Here is a 20,047-nt window from a genome sequence, read left to right as displayed (position 1 = left end):
TGGGTTAATCATACCAAAAACAAAGGAATGCCTTAAACCATCTCTAAATTTGTAAAGCCTGCTGGCTCTCTGATGGGCCTGGGAGTCAGGTGCTTTGGGTGGGTGGGCATTTGTGTAACCTCTCAGATCCCAATGTGAAAAGCATTCTCCTGCACCACCTAGGTCAACAATTTTTTTTCTTTTTCTTTTTTTTCATTTTATTTTAAGTAGGCTCCACGCTGAGCGTGGAACCCAACGTGGGGCTTGAACTCATGATCCTGAGATCAAGACCTGAGCTGAGATCAAGAGTCAGATGCTTAACCGATGAAGCCACACCCAGGTGCCACCCACCCACCCCACGCCCCTGCTGGGGTCAGCTGTTAATCACGTTTGCTTCCACCACTTTTTTTGTTGTTTTATCAAAGTTTGCACTCATAGAGGGTCAAGTAGTTTCACAGGGTTATGAAAAGCACCCTCCTCCCATTTCCTACTCACTAGAAGACATGACTTTTTTCTTTAAGATTTTATTTGAGAGAGAGGGAGCAAGCAAGAGAGAGAGAGAGAGCACGAGCAAGGGGGGTGCAGAGGCAGAGGGAGAAGCAGACTCCCCGCTGAGCAGGGAGCCCGATGCGGGACTCGATCCCAGGACCCTGGGATCATGACCTGAGCCAAAAGCAGACGCTTAACCGACTGAGCCACCCAGGTGCCCATAGAGGACACAGTTTTTAACTCACCCTGTTTCTTTGTTATTTGACTTCACACCCTCCCACTGCCACTATCAACATTTTACTATATATCTTTATCCTTTCGGTATTTCTTGTGTGGGGGTAAATATTAAGTATGCATATATTTAAGTCAAATTAAGAAAGCTCCATTTTTCCATCTGCATTTTTTCCACTTATATTTATATTCTTTATATTCTTTTGAAAACACCGTTTATAATATTCCATCTGTGAAGGTGCCTTGATTTGTTTAACCACATCCTTATTGTTGGACATTTTCGGTGGTTTCTTGTTTTGCTTGTTTTCTTGCTACTATGAATGTGAATATAATTCATATGTCTGTGTGTGTATGTGTGCTTATTACTATAGGCAAATAGATTCATAGATATATGCCTTTTCTCATAACTTTAGTCTTCTGTGGTTAATAACTGTGCAGGTTTTATTTGCTTGCTTCGCATTTGTTCACTGCACCGTTGACATCCTGGGGATGTCACCAGCGTCCTGGGATTCCCTTTGGCTTTCTCTCATTCTCTCCTGCTCCCCAGCTCCCATGTCTTGGTTTACTCCTTTGTCTAGGGGAGCAACCCCACTCCCCTACCACCCTGCAGAAGCTTCGTGAGAAAGGCATACATGGGAGATCCATTGTGTAGACCTCACCTGTCTAAAAAGCATCTTTATTTTACCACCGCCTTAATTTGGTTAGGCATAAAATTCTGGTTCTCAATTCACTCAGAATTTTGAAGGAATCATGATGTTGTTTTCTGGCTTCTGATATCACTGCCGAGAAGTCTGTTGCTGTTTGGATTCTTGGTCTTTTGTTTTGTGACGTGATGTTCACTCTGGAAAGATTTTGGGATCTTGGTCTTCAGCATCCTGAGATTTCAGTGATGTGCCTTGACATAGGTCTGTTTCATTCTTGTTCATTATGTTGTTCTAATGGTAACTTTTCCATATGGAAGCTCAGAGCCTTCAGTTGAGAGGCCTCTCCTTGAATTCCTTTACTTATTTTGATACTCTCTTCCCCTCTACTTTTCTGATTTATTTTTCTGGATCTCTCATTATCAGATGTTGGCCTCCCATACTTATTCTCTAATTTTCTTGTCTTCCCTGTTTTTTTTTTAATTGTCTATTTGTTTTACTTTACTCATTTCTCTATCTTTTAGGCTTCGATTTCATTTTTCAGTTCTGCTGTCCTAGTGTTAATTTCTAAGAGCTGTTTTTGGTCCTCTGGGTTTTTGTTTTAAGAGCATTCTATTCTTGATGGATTCAGTATCTCTTCATCTCTCTGAGGACATTAATAGTCATCTTTTAGAAATTGTCATCCATTCTGCATAGTTTGTTTTTGTAAGTTGCTTTCTTTTCCTTTTTGTTTGTTCAGGTATGTCTTTCATGGTAAAGGGTTTTCTCAGCTGCTCAGTTTCTGCATGTGCACATATTTAAGAGAGGACATTGAGAAGCTGATTAGAAATTCTGTGTGGGGGTTTGGTGACTGTGGTCTTCATCTGAAGGGGGGGAATCTTGCTGAGCTGCTTCGTTGGGGAACCCATGGGCTCGGCCCCTTTGGGCCCTTGGACATTCAGATGCCCCAGGGAAGACTTCCGGGTTTCTGTCGACAGGGCATCTGTTTGGCTTCATTTACTCCCCGTTTCCATCACAATCCTTCACAATCAGCTCTCTTCAAATCCCTCTTTTACCTTCTTTAAGAAAAAACATCTAGGGGTGCCTGGATGGCTCAGTCGTTAAGGGTCTGCCTTCGGCTCAGGTCATGATCTCAGGGTCCTGGGATCGAGCCCCGCATCGGGCTCCCTGCTCCGCGGGAGGCCTGCTTCTCCCTCTCCCACTCCCCCTGCTTGTGTACCCTCTCTCGCTGTGTCTCTCTCTGTCAAATAAATAAAATCTTTAAAAAAAAGAAAAAAAAGAAAAAACGTCTAGTTTTCTGCTGGGGTGACCTCATTCCTGCTGAACCAGTTCTGCTCTTTCCACCGCCCTCTTGGCCTCCCCCCCCAGAACTGCTCTGCACCCCCAGTGCCTGAGCGGGGGGCGGGGGGACTCCCCTGTCCTCAGCAGGGTGGTCACTGGCGTCCTGCGGCTGCCGGCTGAAACCCAGCTTCCCTGGGTCTTTGGAGTTGGTTACACCTGTCCTGCTACTGCCTAACTTCCCACGTTTCGTGGCTGATGTCTCCATTCCTATTATTTTTGTCTTCGTGGTTTGTGCCTTTAAAACAAATCCCAGGGGCGCCTGGGTGGCTCAGTCGTTAAGCGTCTGCCTCCGGCTCAGGTCATGATCCCAGGGTCCTGGGATCGAGCCCCGCGTCGGGCTCCCTGCTCCGCGGGAAGCCTGCATCTCCCTCTCCCACTCCCCCTGCTTGTGTTCCCTCTCTCGCTGTGTCTCTCTTTGTCAAAAAATAAAAAAATAAAATCTTTTTAAAAAAAAAAAAGCTATGTACTAATCAAGTATCCTTCCAATTTTTAAAAAAATTAAAAAATAAAAAATAAATAAATCCCGTTGTTTTAGTGAGGTTTCCGGATGAAGAGGACATAAATATGTGCATTCACGTCACTGTCTTCAACCAGAGATGTCCCCCACTGCTATTATGGGAAGACGACGTCTGAGAGCAGTCAGTTGAGAACAGTGTTCCAAGGAGGTTTGAAGAAGAATTATTTTTTTGTTTTTTTTTAAAGATTTTATTTATTTATTTGAGAGAGAGAGAATGAGAGAGAGAGCACAAGAGGGAAGAGGGTCAGAGGGAGAAGCAGACTCCCCGCCGAGCAGGGAGCCCGATGTGGGACTCGATCCCGGGACTCCAGGATCATGACCTGAGCCGAAGGCAGTCGCCCAACCAAATGAGCCACCCAGGCGCCCCAAGAATTATTTTTTTGGTCATTGACTCACCAGGAACCATTAGGCTGGAGCTGTTAATAGGTTCTAAGACCCTATATTTGCTGTAGCTTCTTGGCAACGTTCTTTTTCTTGCAGGTACAATGGGGAGGGACACGTTTGTCCATGGGGCCCCCTAAATGGCAGACTTTCCCCAACGGGAACTCTGAGAGGCATGTGGATTCTACCCGGGGCTCTGCACAGATCCCAACTTTGTCTTATTTTTTCTCTTCGGCAAAATGACTGTTTTATCCCTTCTGTTCCCAATCCCCACACCTGTTGTATAGGATGATGAGAGCCTGAAGTACCTGACCCATGAGGAAAAGGATGTCATCCTGTTTTTTGAAGAGACCATTGATTCCCTGGAAGAAGACTTTGAAGAGCAAGTCCTATGTGACGGCCACTCTCTGGGGTCTCTTGGAGAGTATGCTTCCGGTCACGAGCCAGGAGAGGTCATTGATTTAGTGCAGCCAGCTCCGGAGGCAGGGGAACCGGAGTGCCTCCCGGCTGGGACGGACACGGCAGGTGAGGAGCGAAGCCCAAACCCCAGGCCTCTGGCTTGGTTCGTTAGTGTCTTAGAGGACATTGTGGTCTTCCCCTGTGTGCGGCCAGTATGGATGCTGTGCGGCCTCATCAGGTTTTTGCAGGGTAGAAGCATGCTCTTGGTCGTTTGAGTGTCCAACCAAGTGGATGCTTTCGTAGTGTATTAGGAGACAGCCCATGAAGGGAAATTCCAAAAGGGCCAAAATAAAGAATGAGACTAGCTGGCCACATGAATCGATTCGTATATGTATTAAAAGAGAAAGAAAACTGGAAAGGACTTCCAGGTGTTAACAATTCATTTTACGAAGAAAACAGACAAGGTACTTATATTTTAGCCCTTGGGTTTGATCTCAGATTTTGAACAATCTTATACCCCTGTTTCTCTAGCATGACTTTCCAAAGTGGGAGTATTTGGACTGAAAAGTCCGCTGGTTCAGGGAAACAGAAAAAGAGCGGACAAGAGTTTGGCTCAGCATCTAGTAGGTTGTAGGTTTGTAGGTTTGCTTGATTCAGGGCAGCCTCAAAGGAGAGGCATGCTTTTTGTCTTTTGAATCCTGTGAGAGCAGACAGGATGGACGAGGTGGGATTGTCTGGCACTGTTTTTCCTGATTGGAAGAGATACTGGAAATAAATTTGGGCAAGGGGATGAGAATTGGAAGGATGAGGGAGAAACAGAAGGGAAAGGATTTGGGCTCTTACTACAAAACATTGCCGTTTGTCACAAGCCTCTAGAAATATATTTTCTTTCGTGTGTGTGTGTGTGTGTGTGTGTGTGTGTGTGTGTTGTGTGCGTGTGTGTGCAAGGCCGTGTGTTACATCAAATTTCACAGACCGGGGTTCTCAACTCCAGGTGTGGAGTTTCATGTGCAGCCACATCAGCAAAGAAGAGACTGAATAAGAATTTCCCATTTTTAATCACACTTCTTTGAAGTGTAGTTCCTACAGCTAACTTGAACCTGCTGATCCTTTAAAAATGCCAGATTGTATACTTATGCCAAGGGAAACACTTAGCGAGGGAAAGCCGCCCTGCCCATCCATCTCTAATGTGACATTTTCACAACAGTTGCAAGTGCCTGCTCTGGCGGGCGCTGTGTGAGATTCCAAGGATAGAGACAAATAAGATATGGCTTGCAGTTCTGCAGCAAGAGACAGGTGCGTGCATGTAGGCGCAGACGGCGTTGGGTGACCTGCGATCCATATCTGGTAAGGATATTGCAAAGGCTCAGAGGCTGGTGTATTGAGTTCTGCCCGGGGCTGTCTGACACATCCAGGTAAGCTTCATCTAGAAACACCTGATGTGGGGGTGCTCCCCAACCTTCCCGCCTCCATTTCCCTTGGCAGCACCCCGTCCTAAGGCAGGTTGTTATTCCCTCCTGATAACATGCGTCCTTAGAAGCCTGCAGGCTCAGTGTGCATCCCAGGGGCTGAGCCTTCAGACTGGAGTCTTCCATGGTCACCGGCTGATGCCTTCTCATCACATGGTGGTGAGACTCACCTAGAATGTTCTCCTTCACTGGGCCAGGGAGTTTAGCTGGTGGGATGCTGACATCGCTTCTGACGTTGGCTTTATGTCCCTTGGAGGCCATCGTAAATTCAGTAAGAAGGAAATAGGATGCATTTATTTTTACCTAAGGTGGGAGCTGATGAGGATTCTGCCTCCTTTTCAGGGGCTGGCCCTGTCGGGAAGGAAGACATTCCTGTCCTTGAAGGCAGGAACCCAGAAGCCGGGGGTCCATCCTCGCCAGACTCCGCAGGTCCACAGACCCCTCCTGTGCTACCCTCCCAGCCTGTGGCCGCAGCGGCAGCGCCCCCCAGGAAAGAGCTGCCTGCCCCTGCGCCCCCCACAGAGCACCCCAAACTACCCCGCTCTGTTCCCACCCCACTGGTAATCGCTCAGAAAATGTCCGAGAAGTTGGCTGGAAATGAAGCGCTTTCACCCGCGTCCCCCTCCAAGGAGGGCAAGCCTGGGGACTGGAGGACACTGCCTTCGGGGGCCCCTCGGAACGGGGACCCCTTCCTGGGGCACAGACACATGGCCCAGCCTGCGCCCAAGATCCACCGCTTCCCGAGCAACATCAGCGTGACCAACAGCGCGGGGAAGGAGTTCAACAAGACCATCTCCAAAGCAGCTGTCAATGTGCAGGAGCGGAAGGCCCGGGTCTTGGCCAACATCAATGGCATCTCTTTCCTGGCTGCCGGGGAAGCGGAAGACCGGGCCCCCAGGGCTGATGTCACCGAGCAGACGACGCGTGGCCAGAGCAAGCCATGCCCCGTCCACGAAACCACGTCCACACGGGCTGGCGGCCACGCCGGCACTCAGCAGCAGTCCAGAGGCGTGCAGACAGAACAGTGCCTGCCATTGCCCAACGGCTTCCAGAGCATCCACGACGTCCTGAAGAGTGAGCCCAGTGCCTTCGTCGTCTCCACGGGAAAAACTGTCACCTTCCGTCCAGACCCGGCGCTTGCCGGCAAACTTGCCCGCCAGAATGCCAGCAGGAGCTTTTACGAGCACCGGCAGCCAGACTGCGGCCAGGATGCCAGGAAGCGGTCGGGTTCGCTGCCCAGGGCTGTTGGGTTCAGGCCCCAGGGCATCACCGTCCAGTTCTCTGGCCGCGGGTCTACGGAGGAGGCCCGCCGGGAGGCCCTGCGCAAGCTCGGCCTTCTGAAGGAGAACTTGTGATGGAGGATGGGGGGTGCGGTGCTGGAGAGGCACGATGGCCAGGCCCGTGAGGCCTAACACGGTGTGCCCGCCTGAGGAGCAGTGGCCATGGTCCCAGGACTGTGCCCTGAGGAGGATGACAGATGACAGGTGCCAGGACTCTGCGGGCCGGGCGGAGGGAGTGGGGACAGGAAGGGCCACCTGACTCCGCTGCTACATCCGAGCAGGGCTGTCCTTCTGGGAGAGTATGGCCCTGTATCTTGTCTTCCTTTTTCCAGGCGCTCAGAGAAGAACCCCGAAAACCCTAAATGCCATATCTCTTTTTTTTTTGGATTTAGAAGGAGGGGGATTGGGTCTGATTTGTTATTCTTCCATCTCTCATCTAGACTTTTACCCCAAGGACATGTGACACCCAAGCCAGGTTAGATCTCTTACACTCAATTATCCATGAAAGGGATTTTCTCTTCCTTTTCTGTTTCCTAAAACAGAAATGCCTGTTCAATTTTCATAACATCTCAAAGCATCTCCTTTGGTTTTTCGGTTTGTTTTTCAGGGGTAAAGGTTGGTGTGTTAACCCTAGATGTGTCTTTGTTTCTGGATATGATTTGGTTTGCCCATTTGTGTTTTTTTTTTTTTAATTGAAAATTGAACCCTTCAGAGTATGATTTACTGTAATTTTGCGTTACAGGAGTGGAATGGAAAGGTTGGATTTGGAAAAGGTGGTAGTTTTCAGAAAGCAAGTCCCATCAGACTGCGGGGGCTTTGTCACTGGGAGATACGTGGTGAATGTGTATGGTGTGTATATTTTTACATAAGGTGTGTTTATAGAAACGTGTTCACACGCACATGCATTCGTGAGTCCATATCTGCAAACTTCTGAAGACGCTATAAGTGACTACAGGATGCAAGCCCTTCCCACTCTCTTGACGGATGCGACCATACCAGCTGCGACGGGACAGAGATTGGAACCTCTAAGGGCACATCTCCATTGTCTCCACAATCACCCATGTGTCACTCTGTACCCAAGGAAGGTAATATTCCAAGTAGGCTTCCAGAGAAGCAAAATAGTTCCTTCTGATTTCAATTTATCACCCAATTCTGGTTGTGCATGTTGCAAGGTAGCTAGGGTAAACAGAAGGAAATAAAAACATTCTTGAGATCTCTCATGTTCTGTGAGTAAGATCTCAGGATTAGCTTTAAAGGGGAAAAAAAAAACCCCAGCAAACTAGGTTCCACAGTCGGAGAAGAACTGCTTTTCTCCCAGACTGTGTGTTACATGCTGAGTTGTAGCCACAAGCATTATTATTAAAACTATTTAAGGCTGGAGTCTTAAGCCTCTAAAAATAGACTGGGAAGGGCCCCAGTTGCAAGTCACGCCCTTCTGTTATTATATCTCAGCCAGTGTCACAGTCTCGGTTTCCTCCTGTTGAGTATTATTTAAATTAAAACTTTTAAATGTGCCGTAAAGCACGTCTTTCATAGTATTCAATTTGCCTTGTAAGTTCCATAAAATGATGGTCATTTTCTTCCTTAGAACTATGGTATTTAGTGTCTCATCCAGCCCGTGTCTTCCTGAAATAATCTTATAGATTCTCGATGGTCTTAATTTAAATAGGTGCTTTGATTTTACAGGTTTTTAAAATAGTTTTTATTGTGCTCCTATTTGTATTCGATTTTGTTTGAAGAATTCTTGAGGGCTGTATTACCTTTCACAAAATGAGATGCCATACACAGTGTTTAAAGATAGAGGGTCTTGATATGGCTAACATTTTAAATATCCTTTAAATATGAGAATTATCTGTATCCTGTGACTTCACTGTGATTAAGGTCAACGTGACTATATATTAGTATATTTGTTCTCACAATGACGTTTTTGAAAAATAAATTTGGAGATTTATCTTAAGTATAAACAGCTTTGTTTTTGCATTTTATACTTGGTGCTCAGTTATTTTCTTTTAAATGGTTACATCCTTCTCTTGTATTTATTCATAATTATACTGGCTATTACTCCGGCCATTTCTTGTGCCCAAAACCCTAGTAATTAAAGCCATGTGTTTTGTATGAGGTTCAAATGATAGCTGTTAATGCAGTAACCTGTGTATGTATCAGGTTAACAAAAACATCTAGTTTGGGGGTGCCTGGGTGGCTCAGTCGGTACAGCGTCTGCCTTCAGCTCAGGTCATGATCCCGGGGTCCTGGGATCAAGTCCCGCATGGGGCTCCCTGCTCAGACTCCCGTCTGTTTCTCCCTCTGCCCCTTATCCTGCTTGTGCTCTCTCTCAAATAAATAAAATAAAATATAAAATAAAATAAACATCTAGTTTGCGAGGTATTCGTTCCCCTGCCATAACTACGTGATAGGACATTCACAAAGGCTCATCCTCAAGCGAATGTTAAGGACCCCATTTCAAAGCAAAACTGTAATGAAAAGAAAAGATGAATCTCAAGTGCCCAGGTTTTTTTTTTTTTCCTTCTCTTCAAATTGATACCTGTAAATCACTCTCCATTTTTATGAAGCTCTTTATCTTAATGCTCAAAATCAGGGGAAAAGAATTCTTTGCTTTTAGGAAGGTATGTACACATGACCAGTCTCGTCCACACACAGCAATACGTCGCAGATACTAGAGTAACAGTCCGCACACGGGGCGTCTTAAGTCTGTTGAGGTGCTTAAGGCGGTGGGTCGGGCCTGAGCTCACTCCTGCTCTTCCCTCCCTGTGCGGCACACACGGACATGGAGGGCACAGGATTCTTCCCACGAAATTCCTCGTGGGGGGGACTCCTAAGGTTGGCTCCCCGTTTTCACGGAGGGCTTAGAGGAGTTGATAAAGTGAGGCCTCAGGAGACCCTCAGAATTGGCCTATTTATTTGTGAAAAATCAGAAAGGTATTCTCTTTGTTAAGTTCCCACAGCTCCGGCTCTGAGGCCTTTGACCCTACAGAGGATTTGGTGGTAATGTTTTTGATGTAGGTGATCTGAGAAATCGGTTCTTGATGTTTATTCAAGAGGAACGAAGAGAGAGAAATAAGATAAATATGAAAACAATACACTCGTTCCCGCTGTGCCGGGTCTCTAGTGGAGGCGGCAGAATGCGGACATTGTTTCCCTAGGAGGGTTTTCGATTGCCCGGACAAGGTGTAATACGCTTTTCTCCCTCAGCTCTCCCTTGAGATATTATATGTTTGTCATCAAACCCTCATGTTCCCTGAAGGCTCTGGAGCTGGTTTGCTGTGTTTTTCCCCTGCTCCGGCCTGTGACCCCAGCTGCCTGCCTGGGGGGCAGTCGGGAGGGGAGGCGCGTGAGGAATGCTCACCTGTGACAGGTCCGCGTTGTCACTGAAATGACAAGCCACCAGACAGGTTCTGCTTGTTCTCTTCACAGCAGGGCTTTCTCCGGCTTTCAAGTATGGGGACAAGTGGGCATATCCTTTTCTAATCTATTCACTGGACAAGCCCTGCTTTCAGATACCTGAGAAAAGAGAAGGCAGGGCTGTAAGCCGCCGAGGAGGCCTCGGAAGATGGGGACTCAACTGCATTTGCGAGAGGGGGGCGCCGTGTGGCCAGGCCAGGAATGCAGCCCCCTGCCGCCTCGGCTGACCAGTCCAGTCCAACCCCTGCTCCCTGGCCCCTTGCCAGGTTCTCCCTCTTCCCCAAGGGCAGCAGAACTGCTGGGGGAGAAACCATTTGTCCGCACCAAGGAAAGGCCCGGACACAGGATAATGACCTAAGCACACTTCCCAGCTCACGCTTTTCAGCATAAAAAGGGTCAACCTTTGGGTGTGACGTTTGCAGTCCTTCTAAAATGTCTCCTTTTTTAAAAAACAGATAACAAAGCTCTTCCCTCCATATTCCAAATTCCTAAGACTTAAGAAATGCCAACCACCGCCATCACCAGCGGGCTCACTCACTGTCCTGGCTACTGTCCTTCTAGGGAGGCCACGGATGACCCCAGGAGCCAGGCAGAGCCCGCTCCATTGCAATACCATCACCGCACCAACATGCCAGCCCCGCTCTGTAAAGATCTCCTTCAGGCCCGCTTCTTATCATCTGAACCGTAGGAACCTTCTATTTAGCAAAAAGGCGGGGAAACATGGAGGTTTCCAGAAATGACCCAGAAAGCCAAAATGGCAAACACGTGTTCTTAGGCTGGGTGGGGGAAAAACCACAAATGGCCCTAAATTAGGGGCAGGGTCCACACCCCCTCCACTCCCACACCCCGCCTCCACCGCCGCCCAGAGAACTGTGTGATCCTGGGACGCCTCCTAGTGTTGCTTTCTGCCTTCTGATTCCCCCACGGGCCCTTCTGCTTTGGGGGCACACCAGGATCCAGAGCAAAGCCAAGGCAGAAGGAATCTCCCCGCCTCCATGGCTGGGTTGGATGCAGGCTTTTCTGATTCTCACTGCTTCTTCTAGATCCTTAAAGCTAGCCATTTCCCCAGCTGACCATGTTTCTGAGGTTCAGAGAACATTTCCAAAGGGGAGACCTACCCTCGTTTTGTGGAGGGCCTCGGGGGTCTACTTTCTGGACACGAGAACTCCTAGTGTGGTGGCTTAGGTTCAGCATTCAGAGGTCACCCCCGCCCGACACCCCCTGCTTGTAGTTGAGGCGGGGGCTGTGCCGGTCCGGCCCCGGGCCAGAGGGAAGAATTCAGATTCAGAAGCAGAGGTTAATGGAACTGAGTCATTGATAAACACGTTACACTTCATAAACCAGCCTCCCAGTATTTGTGGGTGAAACACAGCTGCCAAGGGTAACAACCGAAGTTTTGGAAATAACCTTTAAGGGGTGGGCTGAGTGAACAAGGAATCCGTGTGTCAGACAGAGAGGCTCCAGGGCATGAGCGTGCACACGCGCTTCTAGGAGGCTGGTGGGTTTCCATCCATGGCATTCGCTGAGTGTCGCTGAGTGGTATGTGCCCCTGGAGCGGGGGACATGCAGTGGGAGGCTGGCCCTTGTTACCAGTCTCAGTGGTCTTTGTACAATCAATCACATCACTCCTCACGGAACCTACACCCCGACGTTAAGTGGGATGGTAATGATAGAAGGTTCTCTCCTGCTTCCAGCTGGTCCTCCTGTGGTTACGTAGCTTCCCGTAGCTTCCCTCCTGTGGTTACGTAGCTTCCCGACAGAATTTATCCTGTCACTTAGACATCCTTTGGTGTCTAAGTATTTTGAAGTTGGAGGGAAATAACCTTTGCCTTGTGAAGACAATTTCAAAGAGGAGGAAAGTTCAGGAAGGGCCTCCCCGGCCAGGCTTGCTGTGGAGGCTAGGGAGCCTCACCTCCCTGGGGCTTGCTTTCTAAACCCAGCCCGGGGCACCTCCCCCAGGCTCTTCCCAACTCACCATGCATGGGTTTGTGATACTTCTTGTAAGGAATCTTAAAGACCAAAGGAGCTCAACTGAAATGTTAATTGTGGAAAGCAGTTGTCCGAAACTAATAATTCATGCAGCTTAGGAGGCGAACCAAGTGGTCCTGAATAGGACCATGTTCGCCGATTCGTTCAGCAAGTCTCTGTGTCCTTCTGTGGGCCCCATGCTCTGAGTGTGCTAAATGTCACCACCTGTTCCTCATGATGACCTGCCAGGTAGAGGGGTGTGACGACCTCTTACAGATGAGAAAACGCAGACTTCTCTTCACAAGGGGTTCCTGGGGGCCAGTGGGTCCATACCCTGGTGGCCTGATGTGCAAACTCCCCGCTTCCCACACCTTCTGTGAAGCTGCCCGTGCCTCGCCAGGCTGCTACCTTCCAGCTGCCCCTTCTCCCGAGTGTGGAGATGGCTGACCCTCCTCAGTGTCACCGAGAGAGACCACGATCCCGTTTCTCCTCTCCAGAGCCCTTCTTGTCCCCCGTGGAGCCACTTCCTGGAGTGTTCTGTCTGCCCCCACTTGCTAGGGCCTGTCCCCGATTTACGGCTGTACCTCAGCTTACAGGGACCGAAGGGCGTGGCATGGTTGGGGAACAAAGGGGAGTCAGGTGAAGACTGTCAGTTCCGCAGTCTGGCTTGGTGGAAAGAGCATTCCGGTGGGCTGCACAGAGCTGGAAAGAGGAGAGGGAAGTGGGGTGTGTTCCCCGGGCCTGCAAAGGGCCCTTCGGCCGGGGCTGGGGTTGCTTGGACCTGCTGCTGTATGTGACCTCCGCCTCAGGGGATCCAGTTCAGAGCAGGTCCTTTGGCTCCATGCCTCCACTCTGTCCTTCAGGACTTGCTTCTGGAATCTGGAATTGCCAGTCATGGTTTCCAACACCCCCGTGTGCAAGACTCCCACACACACACCGCACACCCAGCCAGCCGAGTTCCCCGGGGACATTGCCCGGCCTGCCCCTTGGCAGTCCTCTGAAGTTGTGGTTGTTACTGGAAAGGCCACCAGGCTTCAGTGGAAAGTCTGGGACCCAGCTGCCCCAAGCATCAGGGCTCAAGGCAGGGCAAGGCAAAGCGGAAGCCCACGCCCGGCCTCAGCCTCGCCCTTCACCAGAGGCCACCCAGCTCCAGTGGGAGCTGCCTCCGGAGGCTTCTGGGGCTGGACTTGTTCTCCCCATTGTAAGTCTCCAGCCACAGTCCGCTCAGGACACAACTGCAGCACAAACTGGTGGTCCTTCCCCAATCTTGTCGGGGATTATTGCAAGTCTGCCAACATTTGTAGGTGGCATTGTTGAAGTTTTGTCTACATTTTATTGGGATGCACCAGCTCTGAGAGACCTGGGCATCTCCTTACCTTGAAAGGCTCTATGCTTTGTCTAATAGTGAATGTTGCTGGTGTTTATTTTTCTAAATTATTTATAAGATTTTGTTTATTTGAGAGAGAGAGAGAGAGCGCACAAGCAGGGGGAGCGGCAGAAGGAGGGGGAGAATCAGGCTCCCCGCTGAGCAGGGAGCCCCCCATGGGACTCAGTCTCAGGACCCTGGGATCATGACCTGAGCCAAAAGCAGACGCTTAACTGACTGAGCCACCCAGGCGCCCTGTTGCTGGTGTTTAAATTCTATTTTGGTACATTTCTTCCAGGAATAACTTCTTTCGGTGCTCGTTTGGGCCAGATTTAAAAATCACCCAATTTTATCTTTTAAGCCAGCTTTTTTTTTTTCAGCTGAATCATCCACGTGCACAGCAATTCCAAATGACCACTTGCTATTTCTAGAAATCAGATCCACCTTCAAAGGTAGATTTGGCCCCACGTGCACTCTGCCCGATTCCAGACTCCATACTGAAACCCAGCAGGCTTCATGAGGAGCAGAGACCGCAGAGAGAAAAGACTTGAGAGGCGATGAGAACTGCCTCCAGAGGCTTACAAGGCGGCTAGAACAGAGAATCCTGTGCAGCCACAGAGATGACACAGGGCAGATTCCAGCTCCATATAGGAAACTTTCGGGGCTTTGAGCTGAGCGAAATGGAGAGAACTGTTCATGGGAGTGTGAGTCCCATTTCCACGGAGGTGTGCGAGCAGGGACTCTGCAAGCACCGTGGGACAGGAAGGTGACAGGAATTGTACTCAGTGTCACCCCTTCCAAATCTGATATCTTGTCATGGGTTCATAGAGAGCAGGCTTTGTTGTTACCCTGACCTGAGTTTGAATCCCAGTCCACTCAGGACACAACTGCAGCACAAACTGGTGGTCCTTCCCCAATCATGAATCCCAGCCCTATGATTGTTGGCTGTGTGACTTAACTTCTCTGAGTCTCACTTTCTTCACCTGAAAAAATAGGGGGTGACCCATACTCACCCCATAAGGTTGTTGTGGGACTGAATGAGATCACATAGGCTAAGTTTGGCTTGGCACACACCATCACCATCACTATTATCACCATCCCCACATCATCATCATCACCACCATCACCACCACCATCAGCATCACCATCACCACCATTACCACCACCATTGCCACCATCACCACCATCATCATCACCATCACCACCATCACCACCATCACCGTCACCACCATCACCATCACCACCATCACCACCATCATCATCACCATCACCACCATCACCGTCACCACCATCACCATCACTACCATCACCATCACCACCATCATCATCACCACCATCAGCATCACCATCACCACCATTAGCACCACCACTGTCACCATCACCATCACCATCACCATCACCATCACCACCATCACCACCATTGTCACCATCACCACCATCACTGTCACCACCATCATCACCACCACCATTGTCACCATCATCACCACCATCATCACCACCACCATTGTCACCATTGTCACCATCACCACCATCAGCATCACCAACACCACCATCATCATCACCATCATCACCATCACCATTATCTTGATCACCATCATCTGCACCATCTCCACCTCCATCATCATTATCACCACAAAGTCTGTGCCGGAATTCCTATAGAGCCTTCTAGAATGGCCCTGTGCTAGTCCAGCAGCAGGAAGGGTGAGCAGGCACCAGCCTAAGAGCCTCATTCAGATACCACCACTCACCACAGTCCCATTCCTACCTGTAGTCCAGTGGTTACTTCAGCAATGAAGCAAATTTTACATTTAAAATCCACTGCCTACTGAGAAACAGTATTTTGCCACTTTCTAAAAATAGGTCTCCAGAGTTTATTTTCCTTCCCCAGAGCTGGGTAGGTCTGGCTTCCTGCTTAGATACACAACATCAGAGGACTCCCTCTTCCAAGTTCACACTTTTCCATGTCTCCTTTCCTTTCCGCCTGGGACTCACAGAGCTCCTCTCAGAGCTGGGCTCTCCTGCCACCTCCCAGGGCCTCCTCCCAGATGAGGAAGTGCCCAGCCCAGCCTCGCGCCCAAAAGGCTCCAGGGAACACTGGGGGATTGTCCAGTCAGAGCCCCTTGGCTGCCTTGCTGCCCAGGAGGAAATGCTTATTCTGAGTTGCTGGGCTGGCCAGACTGTGGCCCTCAGACTTTCCACCCTACACAGCATACTCCCAGCCAGTCCTGGCAGAGGGAGGTGCTAAGGCAGAATGCAAGGAGGGGGACTCTTCAACCAGAGCCTCCAGAGCGGCTGCCGGGAAGCAGGTGGAGTGATCCAGGCCCCAGTCACACCTGCCTCAGGTCAGAAGGCCCCTGGGTCAGTTCCTTTCCTTTGCAGCACTACCTCTGCCTTGCTCTGCATTCCAGGTGGAGGGGTCCAACAGCTAGTTCTTGCACCAAGTCACTGTTGCTCAGCCCGTCGTGACACAAGCAGGTCTCCTTCCAGAGCCCAGTGCTAGACCCTGCATCCCTCCCTCTAAGAAATGTCCTCCTGGAGCCCTCCTCTGCAAGTCGATGCCCCCTCGCTCCGACCGGACCCATCAGAGCTTTCTCAGCACTCCTGTGGCACTGGGGATGGCAGGTGTCACCTGGTGCCATGAAAAGAGGCCAGCATCTCAGGAAGACCTGGCCTTAAGAGCACTCACCAGTTGTGTGCACTTAATGTAGTCGGGGGAGAGATTCTGAAAGCCTGAACAAGATAACAGATGTGCCTAACTTCTGAAAACTGCAAGAGTGCTGTAGTCTTGGGCAGTGGTTCTCAGAGGATGGTTCTCCTGGCCGGCAGAATGAACACCATCAGGCAATTTGTTAGATCCTGGAAGGTTGAGACCATGTCCTACCATGTGCATTCCCACTGCTGGATGTGGCATCTGGCACATAGTAGGTGTTCATTTAATAGCTCTTACATAGAATAGGTGAACACTGAAACACAAGAGTAGCTCAGAAGTCTTAAAATGAGTGTATGTTATTTTTATCACTGAGAATGGAGATAACCCCATTTGAGGAAAAGAGGGGAGTGCGGGGAGACAGAAAAAATAGTAGACATGGGCCATTCTCTTGGGCCTGCCCATGATGGCTATAGGAGAAAGGATCAGTGGGAAACTTCATCCAGAAAAGGAGCCTACATCCCCCACTGCATCTCTGGGTCTCCCTGGAATGGACTAAGAGGTGACACATTGGCTGTGATCAGCATCCACTGGTTCATGTTCTGAGTATTTGAACACCTATGATGCGCTGTCCTAGGGGCTAAGGATAGTGCAGTGAGCAGGGCACACACAGTCCCATGTTCCCAAGCTGGCAGTCCAGGGAGAAGACAGGCAAATACATGCACTTGCTGCAAGAAGGCAGAACAGTATTGTGACAGAGGTAGTATTGGGAGTAGGGGACAGAGGATGGGGCAGTAGCCAGGGAAGGGATCTGGTCGGGGAAAGTGGCCAGACTGACTTGAAGGGTAGGCAGGAGTTAATGGTACTACAAGGTGAGTAGAGTGTCCCAGGCAGAGGGCATAGCCTGTACAAAGGTCAGAGGGGAGGGCACACATGAGGGGCTGTCAGTCACCCGGTCCTGGCATAAGATACGGTGTGAGGCAGGGGTGCAGGCCCTGCCGTTCAATGAACACTGTCTAGATGCTGGGGAGACAGCGGAACAGAGACAGAACCCAAAATAAGACCCTGGGGGGCTTATGTCCTAGTGGCCGACACTGAAACAAACCACAAAACCAAGAGCAGTCCTTCAGGGCAAGAGGTAAGCCGATGTCCTAAAGGGAAGGCGGGGGGGCGTCCTCTTTTTTCCGCTTGCCTTTGGGACCCGAGTTCTATGCCCTGAGAGTATCACTTCCAAAACTGGTTCTCTCTCCCTTCAAGTCTTAGACCTGTTCGGATACGCTCAGAGGGAAGTGGTAAATGACAGGACCAGGGAGGGGTGCTTGTGGGTGAAACATCAGCCAGGCTAATGACAGTTAATGGGAGACAGAATCCCACACACCAGCCATACCTGTTGATCCTCTAATGAAGGAGGATGCTTGGCGGGCGTGCCTACTAGGCTGCTGGCCTCAGGAGGCCTCATCATATGAGTGGGTCCTAACCAGGTATTCTCTGAAATGGGGCTTTGAACAAAAGCACCCTGGATTCACACTTTATTCTAAACTTCCCAAAAAGTGTTGGGAGGCAGTCTGCATAGGGACAATGAAGACGGGTTCTTGGCCTGGCCCCCACCACTAACATGCCATGCAAGCTGGTCTCAGTCCACCTGGCCCCAGGCCATCTGCCTGTATTAGTCAGGATAGGTTAGGCTCTGCTGTGGTAACAAGTGAACCCCAGGATCTTAGTGGCTAAAGCAGGGAGCCTGCTTCTCCCTCTCCCTCTGCTGCTCTCCCTCTACCACCTTGTGGGTAAGGCATCCCCCCTCTGTCATGTGGCTACCCGATCAGGAAGACTTGGCCTCCAGGGTGCCCATAGCAGGGAAAGAAGAGGCTTCTGGAGGGTCTTGTCTGAAAGGGGTTGGCATCCCCCCTACCACACACACAGCAGTCAGCTGAACTCATCACATGGCCACACCCTGGTGTAAGAGGGCCTGGAATGCGGTCCCTCCCCAGGAAGAGAAAAATGCATGGAGAGTGTGCACAGCGTTGCCTTCACTCGCTCAACTATTAAATCCAGAAAGTACTTAATTACGTTTGGGGAGAGGTACATAATATGTGCCATGGAATTGTGTTAGAGCTACAGAGATATCTTTGTCCTCAAGAAGTTCAGTGGGTGAGACGGACTACACAGTTTATCATGGGAGCAGGAAAAAGAGGCACCCAACCCCGCCTGGGCCAAGGGGTGGGCCGTGGTGCATGCATAAGAAGAGTCTCATGTGCCTATGTATACGTAAACATGTTTATCATGAACTTTCCTGACGTAAAGGATATGTAGTATGCAATTTATAAACAATGCTGAAATATACAATAGTCTACACTATGCATAGCCAACCAATTCTCATAGAATGCCTTCACTGAATTTTGCAAACCCTTGCATTTAACCATGAGTTGCATCCCAATCAGCTCTCTCCCCAGTAAATTTATTGTCCTTAAATCTGATATCCTTAAATCATAAACTATCTCTCCCTTTCATACTAATTATATCTATTAAACTGAAACATTAAAAAAAAAGATGTATTATCTACTGAGAGAGAGAGAGAGAGAGAGAGAACAAGTGCGAGGGGCAGAGGGAGAGGGAGAGAGAACCCCAAGCAGACTCTGCACTGAGCATGGAGCCTGACGCGGGGCTCAATCTCAAGACCCTGAGATCATAATCTGAGCTGAATGGAGTCGGATGCTTCACCAACTGCGCCTCCCAGGCACCCCTAAACTGGAACCTTTTCAGACATGAGCAACTTCTTTGCTAAATCAGTTAAGTTTTCAAATGCCAAGAAATATTCCCTCCATTTCGTGTATTATTCACCACATAATGGCTAGGGACCCAAAATATGCTTTTTTAAGTTTAATCTGAATGACTAACATTTTCTTTCTCGCATCACTTTCTGAAGTATAGACAATCAACAAATGCAGCCCTGGTTTGAGGCATTCGCCCTTTCGGTGGTATTACTACTCCCGCTGTGGCCAATTCCCAGCTACGGAGCTGACATCGCTGAAGACAGAGCCGGAAAGCAAAGCGCGGCAGTGAGCCTGGCCAGGGTATTTCCACCGGACAGACAGAGTGGACATAAATAACATTAAGAGCATAGAAAATAACAGTGTAATTAGCAAGTGATGAATTTAGGGTATTTACTGCCATATTTAATGGTGAGTTCATATCATTTAATTTTAGGATGGTGGCTGTGTTTAACAGTTGGCCTGTAAAATTCCTGAAAACTTCACAGTCCAGCCAGCCAGGGCAAGCCAGCTCTTGCCGGCACCCAGGGGCAGGTCCGAGGAGGCAGGAGCTCTGCCCGAGCTGAGTGGACACAAGCGTTGTTGCGCTTATTCCAGAAGAAGAAGGAAGAAGGACCGTGCAGGCTGGTGGGAGCTGAGCCAGGGAAGGATGGAATGACTAGATTTGGAACAGGGTGACCACCTAGCCGAGCTTGACCGGGACAGTCTCTGCCTGTGCTCATCATCCCACAGCTCCCTTTTATTTTCAGAAGGACTTGGCTAGGGACAAAAATGATACAGCCTCCCTTTACTAAGTGAAGAGCTGCAGCCCTTCTAGGACCCCGGAATTTCCATGTGCATGGGATGGGGGAGGGAGGGTGGGTAGGAAAGGCTGGTTGGTGGGCAGGGAAGACAGGTAGCAGGGTGGGGAGGAGGAGTGGGGTAGGAAATGGTGGGGGGGGCCAGGGAGGTCACGTTCTGGGAAGTCAGGATAGGAAGGGAAGGCTCTGGGATGGCAGGCTCGCGCCTAGAGAGGGTTTCTTCATGGGAGGAGCCGAGCTCTGAGGCCCAGCCAGGGCCCAGGCATGCCGGCCTCATCTAGAACTAGTGGCCATGCTGTTATTCACTGTAGCCTCACACAGCTGGCCAGGGCAGAAGCAAGAAATGCACGT

At 49.6% G+C, this 20,047-nt stretch overlaps 1 protein-coding gene and 1 long non-coding RNA gene across 2 annotated transcripts in view; one reads left to right on the top strand and one right to left on the bottom strand.

The window, feature by feature from the left end:
• The window catches only part of PROSER2 (proline and serine rich 2), a 45,163-nt gene extending 36,472 nt beyond the window's left edge, over positions 1 to 8,691 (top strand). Inside the window, exons 3-4 of the mRNA XM_025853587.2 lie at positions 3,867 to 4,104; positions 5,790 to 8,691. Coding sequence (XP_025709372.1) covers positions 3,867 to 4,104; positions 5,790 to 6,802 — 1,251 coding nt within the window. The 3' untranslated portion in view covers positions 6,803 to 8,691. The remainder of the gene's footprint in view (positions 1 to 3,866; positions 4,105 to 5,789) is intronic.
• LOC112810099 (uncharacterized) overlaps positions 1 to 20,047 on the bottom strand; it is a 44,772-nt gene that overhangs the window by 5,926 nt on the left and 18,799 nt on the right. Inside the window, exon 2 of the long non-coding RNA XR_003204749.2 lies at positions 10,092 to 10,246. This is a non-coding gene — a long non-coding RNA (uncharacterized lncRNA). The remainder of the gene's footprint in view (positions 1 to 10,091; positions 10,247 to 20,047) is intronic.

Source organism: Callorhinus ursinus, unplaced genomic scaffold (genome assembly GCF_003265705.2).
Source record: "Callorhinus ursinus isolate GAN/ISIS: 27379988/994484 unplaced genomic scaffold, GSC_fseal_2.0 scaffold36, whole genome shotgun sequence".
In the NCBI taxonomy this organism is placed as follows: Eukaryota; Metazoa; Chordata; class Mammalia; order Carnivora; family Otariidae; genus Callorhinus; species Callorhinus ursinus.
Note: the sequence above shows the minus strand (reverse complement) of the source record. Positions and strands in the feature narration are given on the sequence as shown.